At 40.0% G+C, this 27429-nt stretch overlaps 1 protein-coding gene across 1 annotated transcript in view; it reads left to right on the top strand.

Annotated features, from left to right (window-relative positions):
• The window catches only part of ARFGEF3 (ARFGEF family member 3), a gene marked incomplete at both ends in the record, with an annotated part of 86470 nt that extends 60653 nt beyond the window's left edge, over nt 1-25817 (top strand). The window contains 13 exons of the mRNA XM_084202924.1: nt 744-923; nt 1297-1441; nt 2546-2668; nt 4839-4942; nt 6315-6459; nt 15700-15828; nt 16359-16535; nt 17083-17197; nt 17954-18056; nt 18600-18731; nt 20797-20927; nt 23701-24931; nt 25626-25817. Coding sequence (XP_084059050.1) covers nt 744-923; nt 1297-1441; nt 2546-2668; nt 4839-4942; nt 6315-6459; nt 15700-15828; nt 16359-16535; nt 17083-17197; nt 17954-18056; nt 18600-18731; nt 20797-20927; nt 23701-24931; nt 25626-25817 — 2907 coding nt within the window. The remainder of the gene's footprint in view (nt 1-743; nt 924-1296; nt 1442-2545; nt 2669-4838; nt 4943-6314; nt 6460-15699; nt 15829-16358; nt 16536-17082; nt 17198-17953; nt 18057-18599; nt 18732-20796; nt 20928-23700; nt 24932-25625) is intronic.
• Nucleotides 25818-27429: the final 1612 nt, after the last annotated feature.

The raw sequence follows: 27429 nt of genomic DNA, 5'->3' as shown, positions 1-27429 counted from the left end.
ACTGAAATGGACAGGGACAGGGTGTTGGACTTGTGCAATATGATGCAAATTGTGCCTGGAGAAAAAACTGAAACCAGCCCAAGGGGCTCTAAATGACACCCCCATCTGCTTATATTCCAGTCAAGGTCTGCATCCTTGCAATTCTTCCTATAAAAGTAAGTAGGTTTTCTTTTCCCATATAAAGCCAGCTCAGCCGCTACCTTTGGAAGGGGAAAAGGGTCACACAGTCCAAACAAAAGACAACATTTCATTCAAGTTCTGTTCTGTGGGTTTTAGTATTTAATTTATTTATATTTAGCTCCATGTGTTTTTAATTGTCAGACAACTTTCATACTTCTGTGGACCTGTAGGCAGCTCAGAGTCTCATTCATCTGTTTCCAGGCCAGTAGTCTCCTGTTTCCATTACAGTGGAGTCCCTGTCACAGTAGTAATGATGCTTTTTTGAACGTTCAGTAGTGGACAGGGACAGGGTGTTGGACTTGTGCAATATGATGCAAATTGTTCCTGGAGAAAAAACTGAAACCACCCCAAGGGGCTCTAAGCGACTCCCCCATCTGCTTATATTCCAGTCAAGGTCTGCATCCTTGCAATTCTTCCTATAAAAGTATGTAGGTTTTCTTTACAGTAGTGATGAAGCTGTTTTGAAGGTTCAGTAACATGTGGTGCTTACCTCTCTTGAAAGTGTCTGACTAAAAGCAAATTTTTTGATTGGACACAGTCTAATCCTTCTCCTTTCCCTGCAGGCTGCCTGTCACAAGGAGAGACACGTGTCTCAGAAGGCTGTCTCCTTCATCCATGACATCCTCACGGAAGTGCTGACGGACTGGAACGAGCCTTCTCACTTTCACTTCAACGAGGCACTTTTCCGCCCCTTTGAGCGCATCATGCAGCTGGAGCTGTGTGATGAGGATGTCCAAGACCAGGCAAGTTAGCTCTGATCAATGTGTCTGTCTGGTCTCCATGCCCATAAGAATGATTTCCAGAGTGCACTTGGTCCACCTGAGAGTGTTTCCCAGCTTCCCTTTGAATGCTGCCCCTTAATCATCTTCAAGGAACTGAGAGTGCTCTGCCTACCTAATCCAGCATTGTGGCAGAGCACAGAGACAGTAGACCTGGCTTTAAAGCAATTAAATTAAGATTTTCTACTATCTAAAAGAATTTAAAGAATAATCTAGATTGTCATAGTGAGTTCTAGGAATGTGTTTAAAGACATTCTCATTCTTTCTGGAGATCCATCTGCATATCAGATCTGCTTTTTGGTTCTTTTTTTTTTAACCCCTTCTACACTGGCTGCAGGTGATCACCTCTATAGGGGAGTTGGTGGAAATGTGTTCTACCCAGATCCAGTCGGGATGGAGACCCCTGTTCAGTGCCCTGGAAACAGTGCATAGCAGCAGCAAGTCAGAGGTCAAAGAGTACCTTGTAGGAGAATACTCTATGGGTAAGGACTTCCTGCACTGTTTCAAATATGCTTTTGATTCCCTGGGGGACACAGTAACTAACTCAATAAACTCAAAGTGGCACTACAATACTCCAGAACTGTACCAAAGCATCTGACTTAATGGTTGGGGTAAGAAGGAAAGCAGATAAATTATTCTGACCTTTTGTCCTCTACATTCTAACAAATTATTTGAATGAGAAAGAAGGGCGTCAAACCTACTTGAATAATTCTGAGCAAGACAGTAGTGCAAGGGTACTGAGCTTGGCCGAGCATTTGTCCCTGTCCTACTGGAAGAAGGACTGCATCCAAGCAGCATGTCTCTTGTGAACTGTCTTCCCTATTGTATGAAACCTATTGCTCTTATACCCAAGGGTAACTTAATGTGATAATCTGGGCAAGTGCTTGTCCAGGCATTTGATCACAAGGCTTTCAGATTCGTAGTGCTATTACAGACCACATTTCTGTAAGAATGTGCATCCTTCCTGGAGATGTTTGCTTGTATGAAAATGTGGGAGATATGGGAAAATCCATTTTTTCTGTTCTTTTGCCCCATTAGAAGGTATGTTTAAATGTGACAAGTCACATGTAAGGGACATGGTTTTCCTCCTAAACTTTGTCATTGAGATCTCTTATGGTTGATGGCTGAATGCTGGTGTATACAGCTTTTGAAGATGATCATCTGCTTTGGAAAATCAAGGCTATTTTGTTACTCTGTAATCTGAATGATTGATGTAATCTTGGCGGTTATCAAAATTAAACCAGAAACTAAACAGAAACCTCCACCAAAGAAGAGTGTGTGTATATATATATATAATACCTCAGAAGTATTAGCTCCTGAGTTCAAGAGCTCAAACCTTCTCCTACCATTTCAGCAGGCATAAACTGGTATTTGTCATAGACTGGGCAAAGGGGGGAGTCTGTCACTTCCTATGAAAGGCTACACGAGTTGCCCCAGGAGCAAGAAAAGGTTTTACTTTTGAGATTTTTTCTGTCTCTGCCCAGAATAGAAAAGATTCTACAGTTTCAGTTAAATTGTTGAAAAATGGTTGGAAAATTATTTTTAAGGGGATGGGAGGAAGATTTCTCATCTTGTTATCTCCACAGGGAAACGCCAGGCTCCGGTGTTTGATGTCTTTGAAGCATTTCTAAACACAGACAACATCCAGGTTTTTGCCAACGCTGCCACCAGTTATATTATGTGCCTTATGAAGTTTGTCAAAGGACTGGGTAAATATTTTCATATTAAGTCATGATATCCCACAGAAGAGAATAATTCATTTACATAATACATAGCATGGTAGGAAAGAGAGGGGCACTGAAGATTTTGAGTCCAGAATGCTTTAAAAAAAATAAAATAAATCAAGACCAAGGGATTATTGCTGTAACATTTTTAATACTATCAGTTCTTCAAGTTTTTATAGCAGCAAAGGTGCATCTCACTATTAAGTGTTTGCTTCTTAATTTGATCTTAGTTTACACCAGAATTTCCTTATATTCATGTAAATAATAAAACAAAAAAAGTCCAAACCTAGAATACTGCAGAAATGGCCTGGCATTGTGCAGAGACAGCATGGATTGTTTGCAACAGCAGGGCATGTTTTACACTGTGGGCAGCAGAGAATAGGCATAGCATGTCAGGGTGACCCTGCAGAGTAATTGTCATGCTTCACCAGCCTTCAGAACAAAGGCAAATGGTGCTGGGTCATTCTGCCCCCATGCTGGTGATCCATGGCTTGCCTTGATCATTAGAATTTGACACTTTTCACTGACCTGTGACAATGTTGGGGGTTTTTTGTGGATGTAAATTATAGAACATCTAAGTAGTGATAAAATGGAGCTTTTGGTTTCTATATGAATACTAATTCACAGAAATGGGAATGTGAAAATTAATTCACAGAGATGGTTGGAAATAAACCAACCCATCTTACAGTCTAGGTCTGTGAGCAACTCCTTTTGATTTAAATGAAGCACCTAGCTGCAGAAGATCTACTCTTTAATGTTACTCTTGTCTCATTGACCTATTTCACCATTGATTTAAATGGGGGAAGAATTCACCACGTGATGTAATTGTCATTGTAGTCATTAATACAAAAGAGAAATAAACTTACATGTCCAGTACCAACAGAGGGAACTCATGTTTTTTTCTGGAGAGCTTTAAAGCCTGTCTTATATTTCTTTATGTTTCTTGCATTCATAAGATAATTTTGACCCCATTGTGGTCACATATCAAAAAGCAAGGTATTTTTTTGTATTAAAGGTAGTAGGACTATGGGAAACATCAATACAATGCCATACTATATATGCATTTTATTGTAAAACTAAAGGATTCAAACTTCATTGGCTGTCTTGGCTGATCTCAGTAGTAGACAAAACTTTAAAATACATTATGGAGGGAATAGTTAAGAGCATAGAAAAAGCAAATAAATATAGTGAAAGGAGAACAAAGTAGGATCTAATAAAAAAATTTAATATTTACCTTGTGTTCTTTATGAGAGGAATAACTTTTTAAGGCAAGAAAATGTTAATGTTGATAGGCATTTAATCACACTTCAGGTTTGGAAGTGAAGGAGAAATGTTTGGCTAAACTGGAAAAATCCTTTTGAGCCAAGTATTCTAAGGTGGACAGGACTTAAGCTTAAATGAGGCAGGCAGAGTGGTGGACAGGGAAAATGATGGCGTGAATGGAGTTATCCAGAGAGGAGCTCTTCAGCAGGATGCCTTGGAACTGCTCTGCTCACTGAATTCCCGTAGTGAAGCTGGCCCGAGAGGAGCAGTCTGCAGAAGGAATACCAGCAACAGAGGCACTAGAATCTGAGGAAATGTGTCATACAGTTGAAGGATATGTGTCATACAGTCATAATGTGAGACCTTGATGCCTGCATTAGTCAGCAGAAGGAAGTGTAGTATATAAATGTAGTATACAAAATATAAATATAAATGATGGATTTAAGCAGTAAATAAACCAATAGGAAGAACTTGTGGTAGAAGAATTTTCCAGGCCAGTGGGGTGCAAATGAATAGAAAAAAATACTACAGTGATTGGACAATGCTGAATATGAGTAATTAATTCCTATACCCATGGAAGAAAGTGGAATGGAGTCAATATGACAGATAATACAATATATGATTATTAGAACTCCCAAAGACTCTACTAAGGAGATATTAAATAGGCATATGTTTATTAAAGCATTTATTAGTATAAAAATTTTAGTACAAACTATGACCAGTATTCCTGTATTGTTTGTGTGGGGGTCACCTGGTTGTCATCTAAGAAGATCAAACAAAGGATGTTTTCTGGATTCTGTTCAAATATTAGGGTGTAACTGAATGAGAAAAGAAAATTAATGCTCTATTGCTTTTCTTCTGTCCTTCCCAATGCTGCCTTTCCTGTCCCCAGGGGAAGTAGATTGTAAGGAGATGGGTGACTGTGTGCCAGGATCAGGATCTGCATCTACAGACTTGTGCCTTCCCGCGCTTGATTACCTCAGGAGATGTTCTCAGGTATGATGAACAGTCTTATACAGGCACTGACCTGGCCTGGGGAATAATTCTAACCTGCAGGCTTTGCATCAGTCATTGGATGATTTGCATGAACCCAGCAGAGTCTGTGGTGATCCTTATGGTAATACCCTGCATGCCAAATGGGCACTGGTAATCTGAGGGAATATCATAACTTCCAGTCCAGTTAGCAGTGGGAAAACAGGAGGTAAAAACACTCAGACCCAGGAAGCAAGTGAGGAAACATGAATGTTCAAAACATTGTAGTAACCTAATTCAAGCTAAATTCATTCTTATTTAAACAGTTACCATAAACAGTGTTGTGAATGAAAAAAAAAAAAAACAGAACAAAACAAGAATTTGAGAATTCTTTTATTTTAAATACAATAGGTTGCACCCTCTGAAATGCAGAAGCAGCTGATTTGTACCAAGCAGACATATCTGAAGCTCAGGTCAAATCTCTAATAATTAGAATGCTGGCATGTTTCCTCTAATCTTCTTGGACACAGCATATATTATTATCCAGGGTTACCTGGACATTTTTGTCTGATTTTATAATGTTGTTTGTATTTCTGTAGCACCTGCAGGTCTTTTTGTTGGACCCAGGCCATGTTTTTCTGAGTGCAATACAAAAGCACAACAACGGACACTATCATTGCTGAAAGTACTTAATATCTAAATTCAGAGATAATGGGTGGGTTCCGTATGCAGACTAAGAAAAGCAGGGAAGAATAAGGCAACTCAGAATAATAAACAGCAAGCATACCAAACTCAACTTGCTATCTTGTTCATCTAAAAAAATTAGTAAATATCTGTGTATATATCTAATATATGTTCTGTCTATACACTATTTGTATCACATTGCTATTCCTCATCTTTACAAACTCCAGTTCACAGTGAGGGGGAAATATTTTATCCTCTTTTAAAGAAGCAGCCATTTATATCTTGTTATGCCTTTTAACTTGCCAGTAGAAGTAGAACAGGAATGACCAAAAAAAAGTCTTGTCTGTATATTGCAAGTACATTATTTACTTAGAAAGACCTGATTAAATGTTGGTAGTATCCCTGCAATAGTACAGCTAATGGAGCTTTGAGGCCAGAGATGCAATCAGGGAATTGTAACCTTTGCCCTTCACAAATGAGAAGAGAGCATGCTCCCATCTCAGAAATGTGTTATTTAAATTGCTGCTCTGCCTCTCTTTACACAACTTTTTACTTTACTTCAGTGAACCGAAGACTTCTGGCCTCTAATTGTGTTTGCTTACCTTTTATTTTATTTTACAAACCTGTGTTTTATGTGATTGCTTTTACAAACTTTCCCATGGATATTTATCTCCTCTTTTTTTATCTCTCCCCTCTTCTCCACCCTTCCAAGTTGTTAGCCAAAATCTATAAAATGCCCTTGAAACCCATCTTCCTCAGTGGCCGGCTGGTTAACTTGCCCCGAAGAGCACAGGAGCAGTCAGCCAGCAGTGAGGATGGGATTGAGTGCATCCTTTCTGACTTTGATGATGACACTGGTAAGTGCATTGAAAGTAGTAAATTCAGAACTAATCAATTGTTTCTTCTACATGTTGCTGCAAATTTTGCAAACTGTTGAAAGCAAAAAGGAGGGAAACTTCATAGTTTATAGTTTCCTTGTTGTTTACACACACCCATGTGTGCACACAGAGCTTGGAAGTTCAGGTCCTGTCATCCTCTTTATGTAAAAGATACAGTTCATATATAAGAAAAATACAACCCCTCTCTTAGGGCAAGATAATATTTTGATTAACAATTATTTTGATTGTACTGAAATTTGTAATAGAACAAATGTGTATTTCTGAGAGCTAGCACAAAACTACTTTCTAGACCACAGCTGAAGTAAAGGAGTGAAAATCTTTTAGAGTTGGTTTTGGCAGGCCTGCCTTTAACAGAAAAAAAATACCAGTATTGAGTTACAGTCTACAGAGATAAAGAATAATTGTTTAAATCTTTCCAAATTTAGGCCCTGTGGTCTGTTGAAATAAACAGTGAATTTCTGAAGTCCATAAAAAGCAATATGACCTCCAGAAAAAACAAGCAGTATTTGTCTCCTGATTATTTGTATGGTTTATATGGGTTGTGGATTAATCAGGTTTTGGATGAACTAGAATATACAGAGCCAAGCAGTAGAGGAATGCAGCCTTACAGCTTCTGGGCTCAGGAGACCTTCACAGCAGTACAGTTGATGCATGGACAGAAGACTCATCAACTAATTAAAGTTGAAAAGTGGCATGTTTATTCAGCACACTGGGCACACTGGGAGGTCATCCTCCAAAGATGTGTGAATTTCCAAAACTCTACATATTCCAAAAGCTCTACATATTCATAAAGACATCCAGACACCTATACATATGCATCACCTGCCCCCGCTTGGTATTACACTGAGCTCAATGTTCATTACGGCTGCGCAGTCATCTTCTTTAATTGGGTCAATGGCCTTTGAAATGGGTCAGTGGCCTTCAGAAGATGAAGTAAGGGGTCTTCCTCATGGTAAACTCTTCACCTTTGTATGGTTGCCAGGACTTTGTGACCTCTTGGTCATGGTCCAGACTCCCTCTCCTGGGCCCAATCATTCCTAGAAGCCAGGTATATTTATGGCTCCTACCCTTTTACAATACTTCATATATTCCCTGTCATTTCTAAGAATACAGCTAAGTCAAATACATTGTCTTTGCTTCAGTTATCCCCATCTGGTATATAATTACTCTTTTTCTAATCTTCTTGTTAAGCCCTTATTCAAAATATATGGCCTTGATCTTACTAGCTACATTTCTAACTTAACCCCTTGATTCATTCCCCTATTTCTCTGCAAAGTTAGTAAATTCTTTTACTGATATACAGATTCTTCTGCATCTAACCAAGTCATGCAATAAAAATCTCTTAAAACCATGCCATATGTTTTTGTTAATGAAGGTAAGGTTGGCACTCATCGTAGCATCCTCAAATTCTAAATAAGCATTACAACAGACAAAATCAAACTTATGCTAACTAAAATCAATAAAACAATAATTGGATGAACTAAAGCATTAAGTATACCTGTTGGTTTTGGTGACTATCCAAAAAGTACATCCCACTTATAGTGAGACATATCTTCTTCTAACCTTTTAAAGACTCTAAGTATGGTCTCTGTGTCATGGTGTATTGTAATTCAGGTCCTCTTTCCCATAATTTTAATTTCTTCAAGAATTTCCTTTAGATCCTCATGTTTCAGTAACTGTTTGACTAAAGTTAAATTCATTCCTATAGGCACAGGTGATATTTCTTGCACAGTAATCAAATTTGCCTTTAGATACTGATGTGATGCAGCATGTGCCTGATTGGAGAAATCACATCCTCCAATTTTGGCAAAGTTACAAATGCACAGGTTAAATTGTGTTTCACTTACGGTGAGCTTGTCTACCTCTGTAGTGGAACATGCTGTTCTGAGGCGTGCGCAGCCTTGACTTATATACACAAGCAGGGTTGTCTGGTTGACTGAATGAACCTCAAAGTGACAAATGCTTTGTTCTGTATCCAGACAAGTATCTTGATCATTATTCATATTTCCTTCACATATAAATCCTAATTGTCTTCTCGTGTCACATGACTCTATAATAATAGTCTGCCAGTTCCCTTCAACTTTCTGTATCCATGTTCTGTGTTCAGAAGTATACAGTACAGTTCCTTCATGATTCTACCTTAAAGCAACTATTGGGTATATTAAATCCACTAATAATGATGCATTATGTATAGTCAAAACAAAAGCAGTACTACACTTGTGACAGGATCATAGGTAAAATTGACCAAAACCCACCGAGACTGAAGTTCTCTTTGCAAGTCAGAAGAATTATCCCAAACAATTTTGCAGATCTCAGCAGGAAAGGTGCCTTCTCCACTTTCCTTAATAACTGACACAGCCACTGATTGCATCCACAATTGTGCTTGTACACACCTAAGAGCTAAAGAAATATTCTCAGTAGCTGTACCCAAGGTGTTGGTTATTAATTCATGGTCCCATTCTTCTATATTTTCCCATTCTGGTAATATCTTGGACACTTTCTGCTGGGTGGTACCTAAAGTTAATAAAGGAGATTGTAAAGGCCGTTGTAACTTAATTGTGTCACTACCAGCTGCGGTCAATTTGTTCATTAATACCTCTGAATCCATTGTATTCAAAACCCCCAGTCCTGTTCTTAGTAATCCAGTCAAATCTCTTTTTTGTCTGAGCGTATATGGTATATGCTTCTATAACCAAGTGGTCTCATCCATAAAAGAGGTCTTAAGAAATGGGCTACACTCCAGTTTAATGGCAGAAGCATTTACCTGCATTGCCATTTCTGCTCGCTTCAGGGACCATTCTGGATTAAGCAGTAACCTTTGGATTCCAAGGTTTTTAACAGCATATGGTCCAATTTTGGTAATTATAGGTCAAATTGTCTCTTTTAGGAGAGTCTGAGTATGGGCAGTCTGTCTTGGTAGAGGCTAATTGGTTGTTCTGGTTCTAATTCTATGCTTCCAAGGAACAACACAGATTTGAGTTATATTATAGTCAATTCTGTGGTTCTTGTCTGCACATCCTTCTATTCTGAGCCTGAATGCAGGACAGTTGCTTAAGCATTTGTCACAACATTCAGGACTAATCCAGATGAGTTCCATTGGTTCTTGGTAGAGTTCATGGAACCCATCCTGAACAAATGCATATTCACATCCCCAGACATTTCTCCCTTCCCAAAGAGGTGCATTTGTGACTCTCAGCATTTTTGACAGAGACTTACGGGAGTAAGAGTCATAAGCTTTTCCTCGACAAGTGTATATATCAGTTGCATTGTACATACGTGGTATTGCATTAACTTCAGTTGTGGTCATAGCTATGATCATGAAGGCCACAAATTTCCAAATTGTACTTGCCATTCTTTGAAACAAAGTCATCATAAATACAAACTAGATTAACATTTCTTCTTACAGCATTCTTATTTTCCCACATAAGCTTTAATTTCAGTTCATTATCACCCAGTGTAACTTTCCAAACACCTTCTGGATCCTTTTTCACTCATGTATGGTGGATCCAGGTGTTCTGTTCCTTGACCTTGATTGCAGTAAAAGTGGTAAGAAGCCCTTGGAATGGTCCTTCCACTGTGGCTCCAGAGTTTTCCCTGCAAAAGATTTGACATATACATAATCTTCAGTCTGTATGTCGTGTACTGGTCCATCTAATTCCCTGCTCCAAATCCCAGCCACATGCTTCTCAATTTCTCTGAGTTGTTTGTTTAGGGCCATCATGTGTAGAGTTTCTTCCCCTGCTTGGGTTGATGTTCTCTCTTGCATTCCCTATGGCCTTCCATATAATATCTCAAAAGGACTTAATTTTTCTTTTGTCCTTGGTTTAGTCGGGATTTGCAGTAATGCTAACAGAAGAGCCTGGGGCCAAGGTAATTTTCTTCTTCTTGCCGTAGCCTTATAATTTGTTGCTTTATTTAATTATTCATTTTTTCCACTTGCCCACTTGACTGGGGATGATATGGATTATGAAGTTCCCAGTCTATGCCCAATTGGCAGCTAATTTGCTGTACAATTTTTGAAATTAAGTGTGGCCCTCTATCTGAAGATATTGTGGCTGGGACTGCAAAGCATGGCATTATCTCTTGTAACAGTACTTTTGTTACCTCTTGCACCTTGGCAGTTCTGGTAGTAAAGGCTTCCAGCCATTCTGAAAAGGTATCTGTCAATACCAATACCTCTTTCCTGGGAAGTTCTGAAAAATCAGTTTCTTACTGTTGCCTAGGCCCATTGCCTCTTCCAATTTGTCCAAGTTTTGATTTATTTTTGGGGTTTACCTTCATTTGAAAGTCTCGGGTTATAAAAATAGGCAGAGCACAGTAGCTCAAATTACTTCTGCTGGCTTCTCTAAATTACCTGAAACCCCCTTCTCCAATGATTCAAACAACCCTGTTACTTCCATGGCCCTCATGATCAGTTGCCAATAAAATCTTTATAGCTCTCTGAGTGGCCTTTGTCTCCTTAGAATAACACAAATGACAAAGTGACTCTCTTGATCTCTTCCACCTAAATGTCTGTCTGTACCACAGCTCTCCGCACTGAATACAGCAGAAACAAACCCGGGGTTCACAAGGGCAGCCCTTTGGACAAGCAACCTCTACCAAACTCACTCTCCTCTGATTTCTATTTCTAGTCATAGGACACCTCAGCTACTTATTTCTCACTCTCTCTACCTAAACTTTGCTTCACAAAATCTCACAGTCTTTTCCCAGTTTTCTTCCCACACAGCCCAGTCTTCAGGTACGAAGTGTGACTTCGAACACACCAACTTTAAAATATCTGGGTCAGAATCAGCTTGATTAAGGTGTTGTTTCCACGGACACAGGGCACACTCACTTTGCTGCCTTGCAGAATTACAGTAATATCATCCTGCACAAATATTACATTGCAATAACACCCACACCCAATGCCAAGCTCTAAATGAACCAGGGGCTGCAGGGAAACGTCCACAGAGGCATGCTATTCCATGTATCCCTTCATGAAGTTCTAAACTCTCTACTGTAGGAAATTCACAATCTAAAGACACTAAATGGCCACCAGAAGTCTTATATAATCCTTCTAGGTAAACTCATTCATTTCTTCTATCTATTCCATGATGCATTGGAGTAAGAAATTCCCATGGATCCAGTCTGAACCACTGTGTGAGAGGTATTCCTTTAATTCTCCTGGCCACCATTAAAACAGACAGCCCATGTGTATACACACTTCACTGTGCACACTCACCACACCTCCCCTTTTCCCTTCTCTGGGGGAAAATGTACCAAAACTGCACACAAATCTCAAAACCACACCAGCACTCTATACAGGCTTCTCTAGCCCTAGGTCTCAATTTACCTTTTGCCCATAAATTGTCCTTGTCTGCCCCTCAGCAGAAATAATAGCAGCCTTCTACACAAATTCCACGCTGTAATTAAACAAAATATTGCTCTCACTACAGGCAGGAATTCCACAAACACAACCCCGTATCAGATACCAGAACTAAACAATGGGGATTGTCCTCCCAACTCATTTTGCACCGTTCCCAGTCTTTTTCAAAAATATCTAAATTCTCAGGACAGCCTTTTCCACAGACTAAATTCACTATCTCACATTCAGTATGTGCTCCCTCCCAGTTATAGTGCAGTGGGAATTCTGATTCTGAGAAATATCTGGGGCACATGGGTCTCCATGTAAGATATACAATGCCACGTTCTATTGCACCTCTTGCAATGAGGAAGGACACAAGCCTAGTGCTACCCAGGTACCCAACAGAAAATTGTCAGATTACACAAAAAGCAAGGAGTTACTCCTCATCTTCACTACCCCCACAGATTTCTGAGATTATCCTCAGCTGAGGGTAACTCCCAAACAAAGGCTAAATAACAGTTTGTTTGGCTTTAATGTCTTCCCCCTAAAAACACCCTTTCTGTCTTTCTATCCTGTGATTTATAACAGCCCAGTCTCCTCCTATAGCCAAGAACTCATCTGGTTCAAGCCCAAGCTACTTAAAGAGTGCCGCTCTGGACAGTCGAGCCCTTGCAGCTGAGCCAAGGCTATTCCAGCCACCTATAACAATTTCATAAAAATAAACAAACATCAAAGTAAATACAAACACCAAAACAATAACTAAAAAAACCAACTGGTTGCAAGCATAACTTTTGACATAAAATAGCAGTGTTGTCTTAGAAATTAACCAAAGAGTTACCAGCTCTTTATACCTTTTGACACAAGATGGTAGTATTCTCTCAAAAATGCACTATATCCCTCAAAAAAAAGTGACAACTATGATTTCCAATAACAAGAATCAAAACTCACATATTTCATCAAACACACACATACCCACACAGTCAAAAATAGGAGTAAATAAAAGAATAGCAGCAATACACAGGAATTTGCCCAGTTCACCCTCAGAACTGCTAATGGGTCCCCTCGACGCGGCAAATTACTCTTTAGCCAGCAACCAAACCCTTCAATGCTTGCAAGCAAACCTATGGGCTTATGTTGCACACAGGGCCCTGTGACTTACCTACTGCCCCTTCAGCCGTGCATATGTACAACTTAAAGAGTAATTTCTATAATTATAAATATACCCTCTGTCCGTAATGCCAGCAGTCTTGTCTGTCCCCACAATGAGCAGACGGGGAGCAAAGGTCTCTCCAGGAGTATCCCAGTGGCACTTAGAGGCATCCACAGCCTGGCCTGGTCTCGCAGTAAACAGAGGAGTCCTGTCGCAGTTGCCAAAATGATGCACAGACAGAAGACTCTTCAGCTAATTAAAGTTGAAAAGTGACATGTTTATTCAGCACACTGGGCACACTGGGAGGTAGTCCTCCAAAGATGTGTGAATTTCCAAAACTGTAGCTTCTCCTTATATCTACAAAAGCTCTACATATTCATAAAGACATCCAGACACCTATACATATGCATCACCTGCCCCCGCTTGGTATTACACTGAGCTGAATGTTCATTACGGCTGCGCAGTCATCTTCTTTAATTGGGTCAGTGGCCTTTGAAATGGGTCAGTGGCCTTCAGAAGATGAAGAGGTCTTCCTCATGGTAAACTCTTCACCTTTGTATGGTTGCCAGGACTTTGTGACCCCTTGGTCATGGTCCAGACTCCCTCTCCTGGGCCCAATCATTGTTAGAAGCCAGGTGTATTTGTGGCTCCTACCCTTTTACAATACTTCATATATTCCCTGTCATTTCTAAGAATACATCCAAGTCAAATACATTATATATTGTCTTTGCTTCAATTATCCCCATCTGGTATATAATTACTCTTTTTCTAATCTTCTTGTTAAGCCCTTATTCAAAATATATGGCCTTGATCTTACTAGCTACATTTCTAACTTAACCCCTTTCTTCACAGTCACTTCTGAATATGTGAACTACTGAGCCGTTCCAACCAGGCTGCCTCTGTAAAGAGTCAGCTGCAATCTGGCAGAAAGCAGGCTGACTCCAGTGCATTTCATTCATGTGCCTCACCAGACTGGCCCTTGGTACCTACCACCTTTATCTAGACTCTTCCACCATATGGATTGTCCTATTCCTGCTACCCTAGATAAAGGAGAGAAAAGCTGCTCTCTGAAACCAGCAACTCACAAGTCCTAGTTTTTCACAAAACAACTTTTCACAAAACAACTTTTTACTCCTTTCTGTGCTGGGTTTGGTTTGGTTTGGTTTTTCTCTCAGGGGATTTTAGGATATTCACCTGGGATGTAGGAGACCCAAGTCATTGAAGCCTCTGCTTTGAATCAGACTTGGAACTTGTCTCCCCACCTCATTTGCCTACTGTTCTGAAGTGACTCTGCCGGTTACTCTCCTGCTGTAAACAGAAATACCACCCTGCAGCAAATAAAGCTTCTTTTGGTTCTTGTCAGAGCTGTGCCGTGAGACTGTCACCCAGTTTGTTATTTACATGGTAATGGTGTTAGAATGTCGCTAGGCAAATTGACTTTACAAAGACACGAGGCAGTCTTCACCTGGCACTCTAGTGCTCAATGTCGGTAGCAGGATAAGGCAAAATGTTTTAACCTACTTTGGCATATTTGCAGTATATTTTCATCCTGTATTTGATTTCATGCTGCTCTCTTCAGGAGGGTGTTTTAGAGATACTCAGTTCTCCCAGATTGGAAAACATCCATATTTCATGCTGTTTCCTTATCCAGAAGTGTCATTAAAGTCTGACTGACTCAAAACAGGGCACACCACTGCCCTCTGAAAGTGGTGTGAATAAATAAATCCTCAACCTAGTTACAAAGTAATGATTTCACTGTTTTTCCTTTGTTTCTCAGGAAGATTCTTGCAGAATTCAGTGAATCTTAAAAAAAGTTCCCTCTTGTATTGCTTTTAGAACATAATTAGCTAGCAAGCATCATTAAGATACAGACTACATCAGCATAGCTACCACTGGCAGACAACAGGAACTTATTAGTGAACCAAAGTAAAATCCATTTTAGCCTAATAAACCCATAGCCTTTTAAGGTGACTTAAGAGTGTAACGTGCAAGATCCTTCTAAGTTGTTCATGTTATCATGAGGAACTAGCAGATACTTAAGGGATCTGTGAAAAATTAAAGGGCAGCAATTCCTAACCATCTTCAAAATAGTATTGAATACTAGTTGTATCCTGTAATCTTTTAGAGGATATCTGCTTGCCAGTGTAGATGAGAGCTCACCTGTATTCTGTCTGCTGTTCTGGCAGTTGTCCAGCTCTGTGACCTCTTCAACATCTAAAGATGACGTATGAGGCAGCCTCTTGAGACATTTTTACTCTTCCATCCTGAGTACCAAATAGAGCCTGTTAAGTTATGGCTACTCTTCTCAGGACCCTTACTTCAAAGCACAATCTAAGGGAATACAATCTATTCTGGGCAGCATTTGCAATGGTAATGAGATGAGGTTTCATTTATGTATTTTTTTGGGATGTTTTACATAAGGTTGAAGAGACTGAGCTAGTAGAAATAGTGAAGTATGACCAGAACACGGTGTATATTGATGAGGAAGGATGGGACAAAACACAAACTTGATAAAAAGGGAGGTAAAAGGAAACCGTCATTTCAAAAATGGCAGTTGACCACACAACCATTACGTGGCAACAGTAAGAACCATGATCTTTTAAGTTACTTAATTTATTAATGTCCATAAATTCTGAGGGCAAGTTTCACCTGTGTCAAGCAGTATCTTATTCATGGTTTTTAACCTTTCTTTCTTTACTTGTAGGCCTTATCAATGTCTGGATTATTCTGCTGGAAGAATTAACAACTGCCATATCCAACTGTCCCCGTCAGCACCAGCCTCCTACTTTGGATCTGCTCTTTGAGTTGCTAAGGGACGTGTCCAAGACACCTGGTAATGAAAGGGCCTGATAAAGTGTGAGCTAGTGGAGTCCTTACCAAACCTTTTAGACTCCTAAGCCATTTCTGTAAAGTGTGCTACTTGTGTTAAAGCTGCGCAGAGACATTCTCTGCCACAAAGGGATTTTCTCAGAGCTGATAAATTGTTCCACTTAGCCTGTCATTCTGTTGACAAAAGGCATCTTGTAAGAGCATATTGAACATATGCCTAAATTAATTGCACAATAAAGAGGTGTGGTACTCTATCGATGTGCTAGCCACAGAAAATGTTTGCTTCATGTCTAGCAAATGGAAGAGAAAATTACATAATCCTGCAGATCTGCTGGGAAAGACTGCAGGTAAACACTTGGCTAAATGGACCTCATAACTGCATCCAAATTTTGCCACTCTCATCCCACAAAAAAGTTTCAGAACTTCTTTCCTTCAGCATTACCTCAGGCTTCAGCTTGGAACAAGTTAGCAAATTTACTGAGCACACAGGCTTTGTAAGCAAGTACATACAACCATTATTGTGTTTATTTTAAGGACCAGGATTTGGCATTTATGCAGTTGTGCATCTTCTTCTTCCCACGATGTCTCTTTGGCTCCATCGCAGCCATGGTGACCACTCTTACTGGGATGTGGCATCCTCTAATTTCAAGCATGCCATTGGCCTTTCCAGTGAACTTGTAGTGGAGCACATTCAGAATTTCATACACTCAGGTATGTTATTGTAGTGTCATATCTACTGTCATCAGTGACGTGTTGCTGAATAGCTACTTGAGGAGGTTGGTTTCATTGCTTTTTTGGTTGCTCGGGCATAAAATAGGAGGAGAGTTAAAAATTTCTGATTGGATTTTTTTTTCTTTATAGGTTTTAGCATTATGAGGGAAAAAATTGTAAGACACTTACGGAAGTTATTTAGACCAGGGTCCTTCTCAGAGCAGGGCTATCTTCAAAATTAAAAGATCATAATCTTTAGTATATTCCCAAAAGAAGATACAGAGACTTTAATCATAAGGAAATAGAATCTCAGAAACAGGATCTAAGATAATTTCTCCTGTACCACTTCAGTCCAGACATTTTATATTGTTAACTTAAAAAGGATTGTTCTTCTTTCAACTTGATGCAATGCATGTTTCAATAGCTGCATAAAAGGCATTTGGTTTTGCAAATTCTCTGAATAGCAGTAAGTGTAGCAAGACTGTTTATCTCTAATTATAATGTAAAGGCAATGATATTAAAACCAATCTGTGTTTTTTCCTTATAGATATTGGTTATGAAAATATGATCAATACCATGTTGAAAGATCTTTTCAAGTTACTGGTAGCCTGTGTAGCAGAACCAACAGAAATTATTTCCAGAGTTGGCTGCTCCTGTATCAGGTAACCCAATCTGTTCACCCTTAGCACATTCAAAAAAGATGTCTATGTCTTGGAAGAACTTGTGGATTGGTTAACATCTCAAAAGAAGTCTACAATATGTCTTGGGTCTTTTTCAGGGAATAATGGATTTTACAGTCATTAACCTTTTCTGGCTGTTTTCAGTGTGCTTCAGAACCTGTGATTTTAGGAATTACTACATGTATGATTCTCAAAAAAAGCACTTGCACATTATTTATATATAGTAAGTCAATAATTAATCCTTAAGAAAAAGGGTCTTCTCCTGGCATTCACAGGTCTTTAGAGGTAATTAGCACCTTTCTCAGTCTTCAGGTTATTACAGTCATAATCAAAATAAGCACTGCATTTATACAGTTACATAGTGTGTGGTTCTTGTGGCAAGATGTCTACTTAAAGAGGAAAAGCAAAGGAGAAAAAAGTGAAAACTATAGTGTAATTACAAAAATAGGTCAGGATAACAACTGAGGAGATTGGGTAACATGAGCTAGCTACTGAGTAAGCCTTTTTTTCTGTTTTCATAGATTCATAGAATGGTTTGGGTTGGAAGAGACCCTAAAGATCACTTAGTTTCAGCTCCCCTGCTATGGGCAGAGAACTTTCCACTAGACCAAGCTGCTCAAAGCCCCATCCAGCTTAGCTTTGTACACTTCCAAAGGGGATTTTCAACCTTCTCCCTTTAGGAGTAAGAATTGTCTAGCTCCTTCTTGAACGTGGTAACATTTTCCTGTGTCCTTGCAGGTATGTGTTGGTGACAGCAGGGCCTGTTTTTACTGAAGAGATGTGGAGACTTGCATGTTGTGCCTTGCAGGATGCATTCTCTGCCACTCTGGAGCCAGTAAAGGTAAAACTGCCCTTTTGCTGTCAGTCAGAATGTAATCATACAGTGGATGCACTAACTTTTGACAAGTTGATAATTTGTCAACTCAAAATTAACCATGCTGGATCAACATGGAGGTTAAAATCAGTTTTTCTAAATGTATACAGACCACACTAGTAGCTTTCAGTTCAGACTTATTTTAAATTGCCTTGCCAGTATGAAATCAGAAGAGTTCATTAGGTGAAAATTTCCCTTTTGATCAAATTTTTCCTCTGGATTTACAAAAACTAGGTAGAAGACAATGTTGCTTTGCTGTAGCTGAATGCTCCATGTAGACTAGTTTTCAATTCACTGTCTGTTTTGTAAACAAAAAATCCTGTGAAGTCTTTGCAGACCAGCATCCATAAAAAACTGCCTTTACATTGGATATATTAATTCTAGATGGCAGGTGACCTCTGGTGGGACTGGCACACGTCACTCAATCTTATATTTCACATAAACAGGCTGGACATGGCTACAGTCATTTGTTACTGCACAGTGAAATTCTGATGTTGTGTCTCTCTGTAGAACCTGTTGGGCTATTTCCACAGTGGTACTGAAAGCTTCAGTGGAGATGCCTGTGAAGTGAAGGTGGCAGCCCCCTCCCTCTCACCAAGTGCTGAAGCTGAGTACTGGAGGATCAGAGCCATGGCACAGCAGGTACTGACAGATGTTTCAAGGGAAGTCAGAAAACATTTTAAACTTGGACTTTTCTTTATAAAGAAAGTTTTCTTTATTTTTTACACCATCTTCCTCACAAACCCTACAGGCAAAGACTTTCTCATCACCAAGCTAACATCAATTGTCTAATAGTAGTATTCAGAAAAAATAGCAAAAACTAGGAAAAAAAAAAAAAGAAGAAAACCTCAGAACTGTTGCCCTGTAAACAGGAATTTGTTTACAGGGTGGGAAAAAAATGCATGGATATCTAGAGAGGACTGACAATGACCCTATTGTGTAATGTCACATAGATTTCTGAATACCTATTAAGGAATGATAAATTCAAAGGACAAAAATTGCACTAGAACAGAGATGGTGATATGAAAATAGGAAAACAAGATCTGATTAATCTATCCAAGCATTTTTCTCTATAAATATCTAGGTATTTATAGGCAAAGAAGAAAAAGGGTTACTGGGAACTAGAGGATAATGCTGACATTTAACAAATGATTCGCTAACTCCTAATCAGAATCAGCAGAGCAGACTTGGAATGTTTTTAGGGTTCCTTTGACTACAATGAAGGTTATTCATTCTGTGAAAGTGGTTTTATGAAACAAGTTCTTTGAAATATAGCAGACTGAACCTAATGACCTGCAGGGTACCATAAAACTGTAAGTACCATATGACAGTTTCAGCATGGGAAAGAAGATAGATTAAAACAGCCAGCAGATGTTTGGTGTCAATTTCTGACTTGATAAATCATACTCTGATGCTGCTTGTAAGTCTGAGACACACAGACCAGGATTGGTGATCACAAATAATGTGGTAGTGGCAGACATTGTTTGAATAGAAAATGTGTTTTAAATTAAGTTTTAAAGATTCAGAACTCAAGAAAGCAGGGAATGTAACATTAATACTTTTCTTGTAGACACTATTAGTGGCACTCCCTGAGTCCCTGCAGTGAGGATTTGCTACAGCTATGAAGCTGCAAAACAAACCCACAGCAATTGAGAGTTGTTTCCCTGTTTCCCACTGAACTGATGTTGGTTGGGATGGAGTTTATTTTCTTCCTAGTAGTTGGTTCAGTGCTGTGGTTTGACTTTAGTATGAGAATAATGTTGATAACACACTGATGTTCTAGTTGTTGTTGAATAGTGCTTACACTAGGTCAAGGACCATTCAGTTTTTCATCCTCTGCCAGGAAGGAGGGACATGAGAAGCCTGGGGGAGCATGGCTAGGACAGCTGATGGAGACTGGCCAGAGGGATATCCCATACCAAAGAGTGTCATGCTCAGTATGCAGATGAGGGGAGTTGTCTGGCAGGGGCTGCTCAGAAACAGGCTGGGTATCAGTCATTGGTTGATGAGTAACTGCACTGTACAAGTTTTATTTCCCTCTCTTTTTTTTCTTTTTTTTTTTTTGGTTGCCCTTTTTGTGGTGGTGGTGGTTGATACTACTGTATTTTATTTAAATTATTAAACCACTCTTATATCAACCCATGGGGTTTATCTTTTTTTCCCTGATTCCCCTCCCCATCCTTGAGAGGGGTGGGGTGTGGTAAGTTTGTGGCTGTTTGGTATTTAGTTCCTGTCTGTGGTTAAATCACAGCACACCCCCAAAGGGTTGCATATTAGGTGTCTCTTGTATCTTCATGGCTGAAAATAATCCTTCCAACAACCAACCTTTCTAGGTGCAACTGGCTAACTGTGCAAACGGGTCCTTGTCTCCACTGTACATGGTGCTTTCAGATAGAAGCATACAGACAGCAGAAAGCTCAGTTTGGTATTTAGTGTTATGCCTTAAAAAAGTTCAAAGAAAAATATGTCTCTCCTTTGCCCTGCACCCCACTGGATGTCTGGAGGCAGCCCATTGCTGCTTTACCAAAGTAGCATACTCCAGGAAAGATCTGCCTGGGGGGATACCTTGCATTCTCTCTATCACTGTAAAATAACTCAGAATGACAGATATTTCACACTGCAGGAAATCCTATTCTCAGCCTCTCCCCCACCCCAGACCCACTGCAAGTGCTAAACTGATTGTTTTATGTAACTTGTTGCTTTCCAGGTCTTCATGCTGGAGACTCAATGCTCCCCAAAAACCCCTAGCAACAAGGAAGGGTTTGAACATGCCCAGTCATGTGTGCTCATCATTGACTTGCCACCAGATAAGAAACCAAATGGGCATAACCAGAGAAGGTAAAATATCTTCCAAGGAAGAGACTGTGTCACTAAAAGCAAGATAAAAATATTGCTGAACAGGAAGAAATGCGAACTGAGGCTGGTAAATCATACATGCCCATAGGGCTCATCAACAAAAACGAATACACTGATCAAATTAGGTTTTGTGACACTGTTGTGGTTTTTAGTGATAGCTAGCAAATGCAGTGTCTGCTTCACTAAGGGTCTTTTAAATTCAGTATTACTTGGTTAAGAAGGTAGAAAATGTATGAACTGGGGCATTATAAACTGAAGAGACCACATCCAAAACTGCACAGCTGTCAACATTGAGCTAGGGAGCATTGTTTTTGCTTGGCACATTATTTTTGTGGAAGTCTTTCTGTTATGTTACCACCTGAGAAACTCACCTGTTTGCACTACAGTCTGATCCTGTGAAAGAATATTTCCTTTTGCTTGCACGTGGTTGTTTAAACAACTGCTGTACCATCATTTGGGCCAAGAATCAGAATTCTGCATTCAGGGTTTGTGTTTGTATTGCAAGGCACGTAATTGCATGACGTTGTCTTTTGCGAGATACCGAACATGGGTTTACACCATTCAAATCTAAACTATTGCTTGCAACAAGGAGCCAGAATGTGATGGTCCTTGTTTGGATGGACAAGAAGAAAGACCATGCAAGATGTCTCTATTCTTACACTGCTGGATGGAAGTTTTCCCCTGAGAGCAGGTGCTCTGTTGCCTCGCCATTAGAGAACAGGCCCCTGCACAGAGACAAAGAAAGCTTGAGGTCACAGGTTAAACCATTCCTTTATAGGGGAAAATATCTACTTTATCCAAAGGCTAGCAGGTCATTCTTCTTGTTACTATGAGTGCAAAGCAAAAGACTGGAATATTCACCTCTCAAAACACCTAAGGCCATGCAATCTGTGTTTGTAAGGGCAGCAAGGGTCTTGCTTGTCTTTAAACAAATAAATAAAGCTTGCAATTAATGCAAACTCTGAATGCTCTCACACTGCGCTTTGTCCAACCAACTGCTAAAGGTGTATATGCCCATAGCCAAGTGTTGTCCCAGCAATGCTCATTTTTTCACCAGAACACAGCTCACAAGTTGACTGTGCCACTGTTTTCATATTATTTGCTACAGCAGTGCAGTAATATGGCAATCATGCATGATAGTAAATGTGGCCTTTCCAGAAGTTTTACTTTAACCTTAGCAGGGTTTCACTTCTCCCTTTTGGTTTTGTTTCCTTAATGCTGCATCGTTTCACAGGAAGCTGGGGTAAGGGAGCTTTTCTTCTTCCTGAAAAATAATCATATATTTCAGTTTGAGACTTTGGACAGAGTAAGAAAATACTGTCCTTAACCAGCTTTGACATTGTGTTTTCACCTGTAGTTCTTTATCAGTTTCTTTTGGGATTGAGCAGTACTTTATACTGTCCTTGTAAATTGCTTTTTTGGCTATTACAAGGAAAGCAGATCTCCTTTATTCCTGACCCTGCTTTTGGAACAGGATTAGTTGCTTGAAATCACTGCAAGCTCTCATTTAACTTTATACATGCTCTTAAGAGCTTTTTTGAGTCAGAGCCTCTAATGATTTTTACAGCAGAAAACTACTTCCCCATAAAGCGCCCAACTGTATGTGCTAATCATTAACATTTTATCACTGTCAAATAATAAGACTGCTAGATTTTACTGATGCTGTGTCATGGTAGGCAAAGTGACACAGGGAATGTAACTGAATAACAGTTTTGCCTGAACTTTTTTAAAAAATGTTGTATTCTGAAAATTGGGTTTTGATAGGATTTCTCAAAAAAAAAACAATTGGCTTTTTGTCTTGGTGTTCCCAAACTCTTTTGAAAGTTGTTTAATGAAAGCAGAATAATTTTTGCAACAGAAAATGTCAAAGGTCTACAACTGAACTTCTCATGTTACATGAAGATTTGCTTTGAATTGACCTGAAACTTCAGTATTGCAAGCAAACTGAAAAATCCCTTCCTTACTTGATAGCTGTGCTAATTAAAACTTGATCCATCACATCAAACCAAGTATTGTTATGTGCATCAGCTTCATTTAGAACATTGTCCTGTAATCTTACATAAAGACCTTTTTAAAAGACCTTAAGATAGGTTTAATAATAGACCTTAAGATAGGTTTATAATTTGAAATCCATGAGATACCAAACAACAATTCTGTCTTTTTTCCAAGCCTTGCTTTCCTGTAAGAGTCTCAGTGTTATGTACTGGTGAAAGACTTGCAAACTTTGGTCAGAGGCATTTACCATTGCTGTGTCCCCTGTGCAAATCAAACATCAGTGAGGGCTAAAACACCTCCCAGCATCTCTCTAACAGGAGCACAGCTAAGAATCACCCAATACCGTATGTGAGGAGCAGGGTTAGGAATAGTTATGTCCATACTAGGCTCTCAGTCTTAAGAGCAAGCAGTGAAATGTGCCTTCAGCCAGACTTCAGCTTCTTTGCATGCTGCATTGCACTGCTGATGTTTCTGTACATGTTTCTTTATTAGTTCGATACCTCTTCATGGTTTATTTTTAAGACGTACTCCTGGGCATTAGTGGAAATGGAAACTGAGTAGTAGGCTAGTTTTGGCTCCAATTTTTCATGGCAAAATAAGGATTATTTGACATGTTGGTGGAAGAATAATTTGTGTGTTAATAAATTCATCAGATATAGCAGGCTGAAATATCTTAGTGTGCTTTTATTCTTAGTACAAGCGCAATGCACCATTTTAATATTCTGTGATTTTTTTTTTCTTCCATGCTTGGTTTACCAAGTATTCCTTTCAGGACAATAGTGGTGAGCTTGCTGTCCCACCAAGTACTGCTCCAGAATTTATATGACATCTTACTGGAAGAATTTGTGAAAGGCCCTTCTAACTTGGAGGAGAAAATGGCCATACAAGTACCAGAAAACAAGTTGGCCGGTTTTCTCAGGTACATCTCCATGCAAAACCTGGCTGTCATCTTTGACTTACTCCTGGACTCCTACAGAACAGCCAGAGAGTTTGACACCAGACCTGGGCTGAAGTGTTTGTTGAAAAAAGTGTCTGGCATTGGTGGAGCTGCCAACTTGTATCGCCAGTCAGCAATGAGCTTCAACATCTACTTCCATGCCTTGGTTTGTGCAATCCTGACAAACCAGGAGAACATCACTGCAGAGCAAGTGAAAAAGATCCTCTTTGAAGATGATGAGAGAAGCACAGACTCATCACAGCAGTGTTCTTCAGAAGATGAAGACATTTTTGAAGAAACTGCCCAGGTCAGTCCCCCACGAGGGAAGGAGAAGAGGCAGTGGAGGGCTCGAATCCCATCGCTGAGCGTCCAGCCGGTCAGCAATGCAGACTGGGGGTGGCTGATCAAGCGGCTTCACAAGCTCTGCATGGAACTGTGCAACAACTACATCCAAATGCATCTGGACCTGGAGAACAATGTAGAGGAGCCCCCAGTGTTCAAAGGTGACTCTTTCTTCATTTTACCATCTTTTCACTCAGAAACCTCCACCCCATCAACTGGAGGGTTGTCTGGAAAGGACACACCATCAGAAGATGACCGAAGTCAAATCAGGGACCAGCTGGGAGACAGCTTGACACCTCGAGGAGGGAGTGGAGAAATATTGCTGCTACCCCCACCCCTGAGTCCTAAACCAGAAAAAAAAGAGCAAACCAAGAAAAAAGAATGGTGGGAGAGTGCTGGTAACAAAATCTACACCATAGCCACTGACAGAACCATCTCCAAGTTTATGACAGAATACAAGAAGAGAAAGCAGCAACAGGCCATGACATCCTTCACAAAAGAGGTCAAAGTGGAAAAGAAAGGAGAACTCTTGGGTTCAAGAGGGCCAGACTCACCTGTACTTCAGCGGCCTCAACATCTTCTAGATCAAGGTCAAATGAGGCATTCATTCAGTGCTGGTCCAGAGATACTGAGACAAGAGAAGAGACCCCGTTCAGGGTCCACAGTCAGCTCCCTGAATATATCTATTAGGGATGCAGAGGCCCAGATACAGGTAGGACATTCTTGTAGAAGGCTAATAATAATAGCAATAAATAAAAACATACCTATACATTTTTTTATGTTATTATAATGTTTTTGTTAAATATTGTATAATATAATGAAGTCCTCATGATGAGGACTGATTCTTTAGGAGTTGGAATTAATAAAAACCTGATTGTGCCCTATTAAAAGAGGAGGTATCATCAGGCATATACTAGTTCAGCTGTCAAGAATGCTTCTATGACCGGGGCCAAAGCTGCCCTTAATCCTGAGAACTGACAACCTACAGCAAACTCATTGCTTACTGCTATGGGCTGTAGCCCACTGGAGGCTTTTGAAAATGATAGGCTTCTTGGCACGTTGCTTTTGTACTTAAGAATGGGATTTTTTTGTGAATTCCAGAGAAAAATAATGGGTTCTTATGCTAAACAAAAGCTTGTTGTTTGCATGTTCAAGTGAACAAATCAGTGAAAGCATCAACCTTGACAGGTTTTGTTCACTGTGGGACAAACAAAAGGAAAGGGTGAGCATGATACCCACAATATAAAGTCAAGCGATTCAGGAACATTAAATGAATATGCTGGCATTCCTCAGTCTGCTCCATGAGGCTGCAGCCATCAGATACCTTATTTTCTGCCTCAACCACTGGGCTCACCTGTTTAGAAAGGTCTTCTAAAGAGGTTTTTTTAAATCCAATTTCTTTGTAGGCATGGACCAACATGGTGCTGACAGTTCTCAACCAGATTCAGGCTCTGCCAGACCAAACTTTCACAGCCCTGCAGCCAGCAGTGTTTCCCTGTATCAGCCAGCTGACTTGCCACGTGACAGATATCCGTGTCCGCCAGGCAGTCCGGGAATGGCTGGGAAGAGTGGGCCGAGTTTACGATATCATCATTTAAACCAAGCTGTGCTCTGATGCAAAGGGCAGAAGACATACAGCAAAGAAGTACTTGGGGTTCATTAATTGCCTGTTTGTTGGTGAGAAATTAAGAAACAACGAGCTTGTCAATTTATATTGTCTGTCCACCTGAGATTGTGTGTCCCTCACTCACACTAGCAAAGGAGGCAAAGCATGAGTCTGTTTAGAGGATCTGGCATGGCCCCACAACCCAGAACCTGTCTGTAAGTCAGGCTCCTACCAGAAGAGATGCATTTCATGGCCTTCATTTTAATTCAAATTTGCAGCAGTGGGAGCCACCAGAAACTGCAGCAGAACTTCCACACTTGAAGTTAGCTGTGAGTGCAACTGTCATGGGGGTGTCAAAACAGGTCAGTAAACCTATTTAACTTAGATAATAAATAAATAAATCCAAGTCAGTGAAAAGGTGGGGCTATAGGACAAGTAAGAAGGTGACATTTTTTAGGGTAACATCTTCCCTTCAAAAATTGGCATGAGAGAGGATAGCCAGCTAAAGATTATTGTAGTAACTAAATGTTGCTCACTAGAGAAAGTGGAAATTTATTTTGCTCCAAGAGGAGCCTTTGTAGTCACATTTGGAGTAGCTAAAGAATCCCAGGTCTAAAATGGGTGAACCAAGCCCAGACTATTGATCCTTTAATTGCTCTTATGGGGTATTGCTCAAAGAGAAATGGCACTGTCAAACTGCCCTCTCTGCAACACCACCCTGGCTGCCTCTTCACCTATGCCTACAGCTGAGCATTTTGCCACATGTCTAATTCCCTCTAAGGGCAAAAGGAAAGTTTGTTTTGCTCTTTCCTGTGAAGCTGTGAGGAAGACACACCACAGCAAATACCAGCATGTGCCAGTATCCAGCATTCAACTAAGCAGAGTAAAATGTTTAAGCACCCCTGCAGCTGTTATTCTACTGGAAATTTATGTTTGCTTATGTCGAGCTGCTGTAGCCAGGAGCACCCTTATCACCTTGGTTAAATGTCTCTGCACTTGACATTTGACTTGAGCTGAAACAAGATGGAAAATGGTATGAAAGGGAGGTATATTTCCTGTTTCTCTCTCATTTCTTGTCTGCTGCTGTAAATAGAAAAGGATAGATCCTCATGGAGGTACATCCCCCCTCCATGCAGCACTCCTTTTGGGACTATTGCAATTTGCTGTTATTAGGGAGGAGAAGGGGGAGGATTGACTATTGTGTTGTCAAATGCCTATGTGATGCTTTTCACACTATATAAAGCAAGGGTTACCTTGCTGCACAAGTTATGTCACAGCCCTTGGGACATTTCATCTCATACTCCCATGCTATATCATTTGTTGATAACTTGTTGAAAATGAATTGATTTTAATTTTGGGTGACCCCTTAATGCTGTTCTCCCAAGGCTTTTAAAATGTGCATGCCAACTAAATATACAGCTTCAGTCCCTGCTCCAAAGCATCCTAAGGATGTTGTCTCTTTATGTAAGGCCTGGATTTTGCAAAACTAACAGCTTTTAGCATCTCAAACCTGGAAAAACGGAGGGAGCCAAGAAGCTCCACTGAACAGCCATCTCCCAAGCTGCTTTGTTTACAAAGACTCTGACACTATCCTCCTGCCTTTT

This window comes from Fringilla coelebs, assembly GCF_963513975.1.
Source record: "Fringilla coelebs genome assembly, chromosome: 3".
NCBI lineage: Eukaryota > Metazoa > Chordata > Aves > Passeriformes > Fringillidae > Fringilla > Fringilla coelebs.
This window is presented reverse-complemented; position numbering and strand designations above follow the sequence as displayed.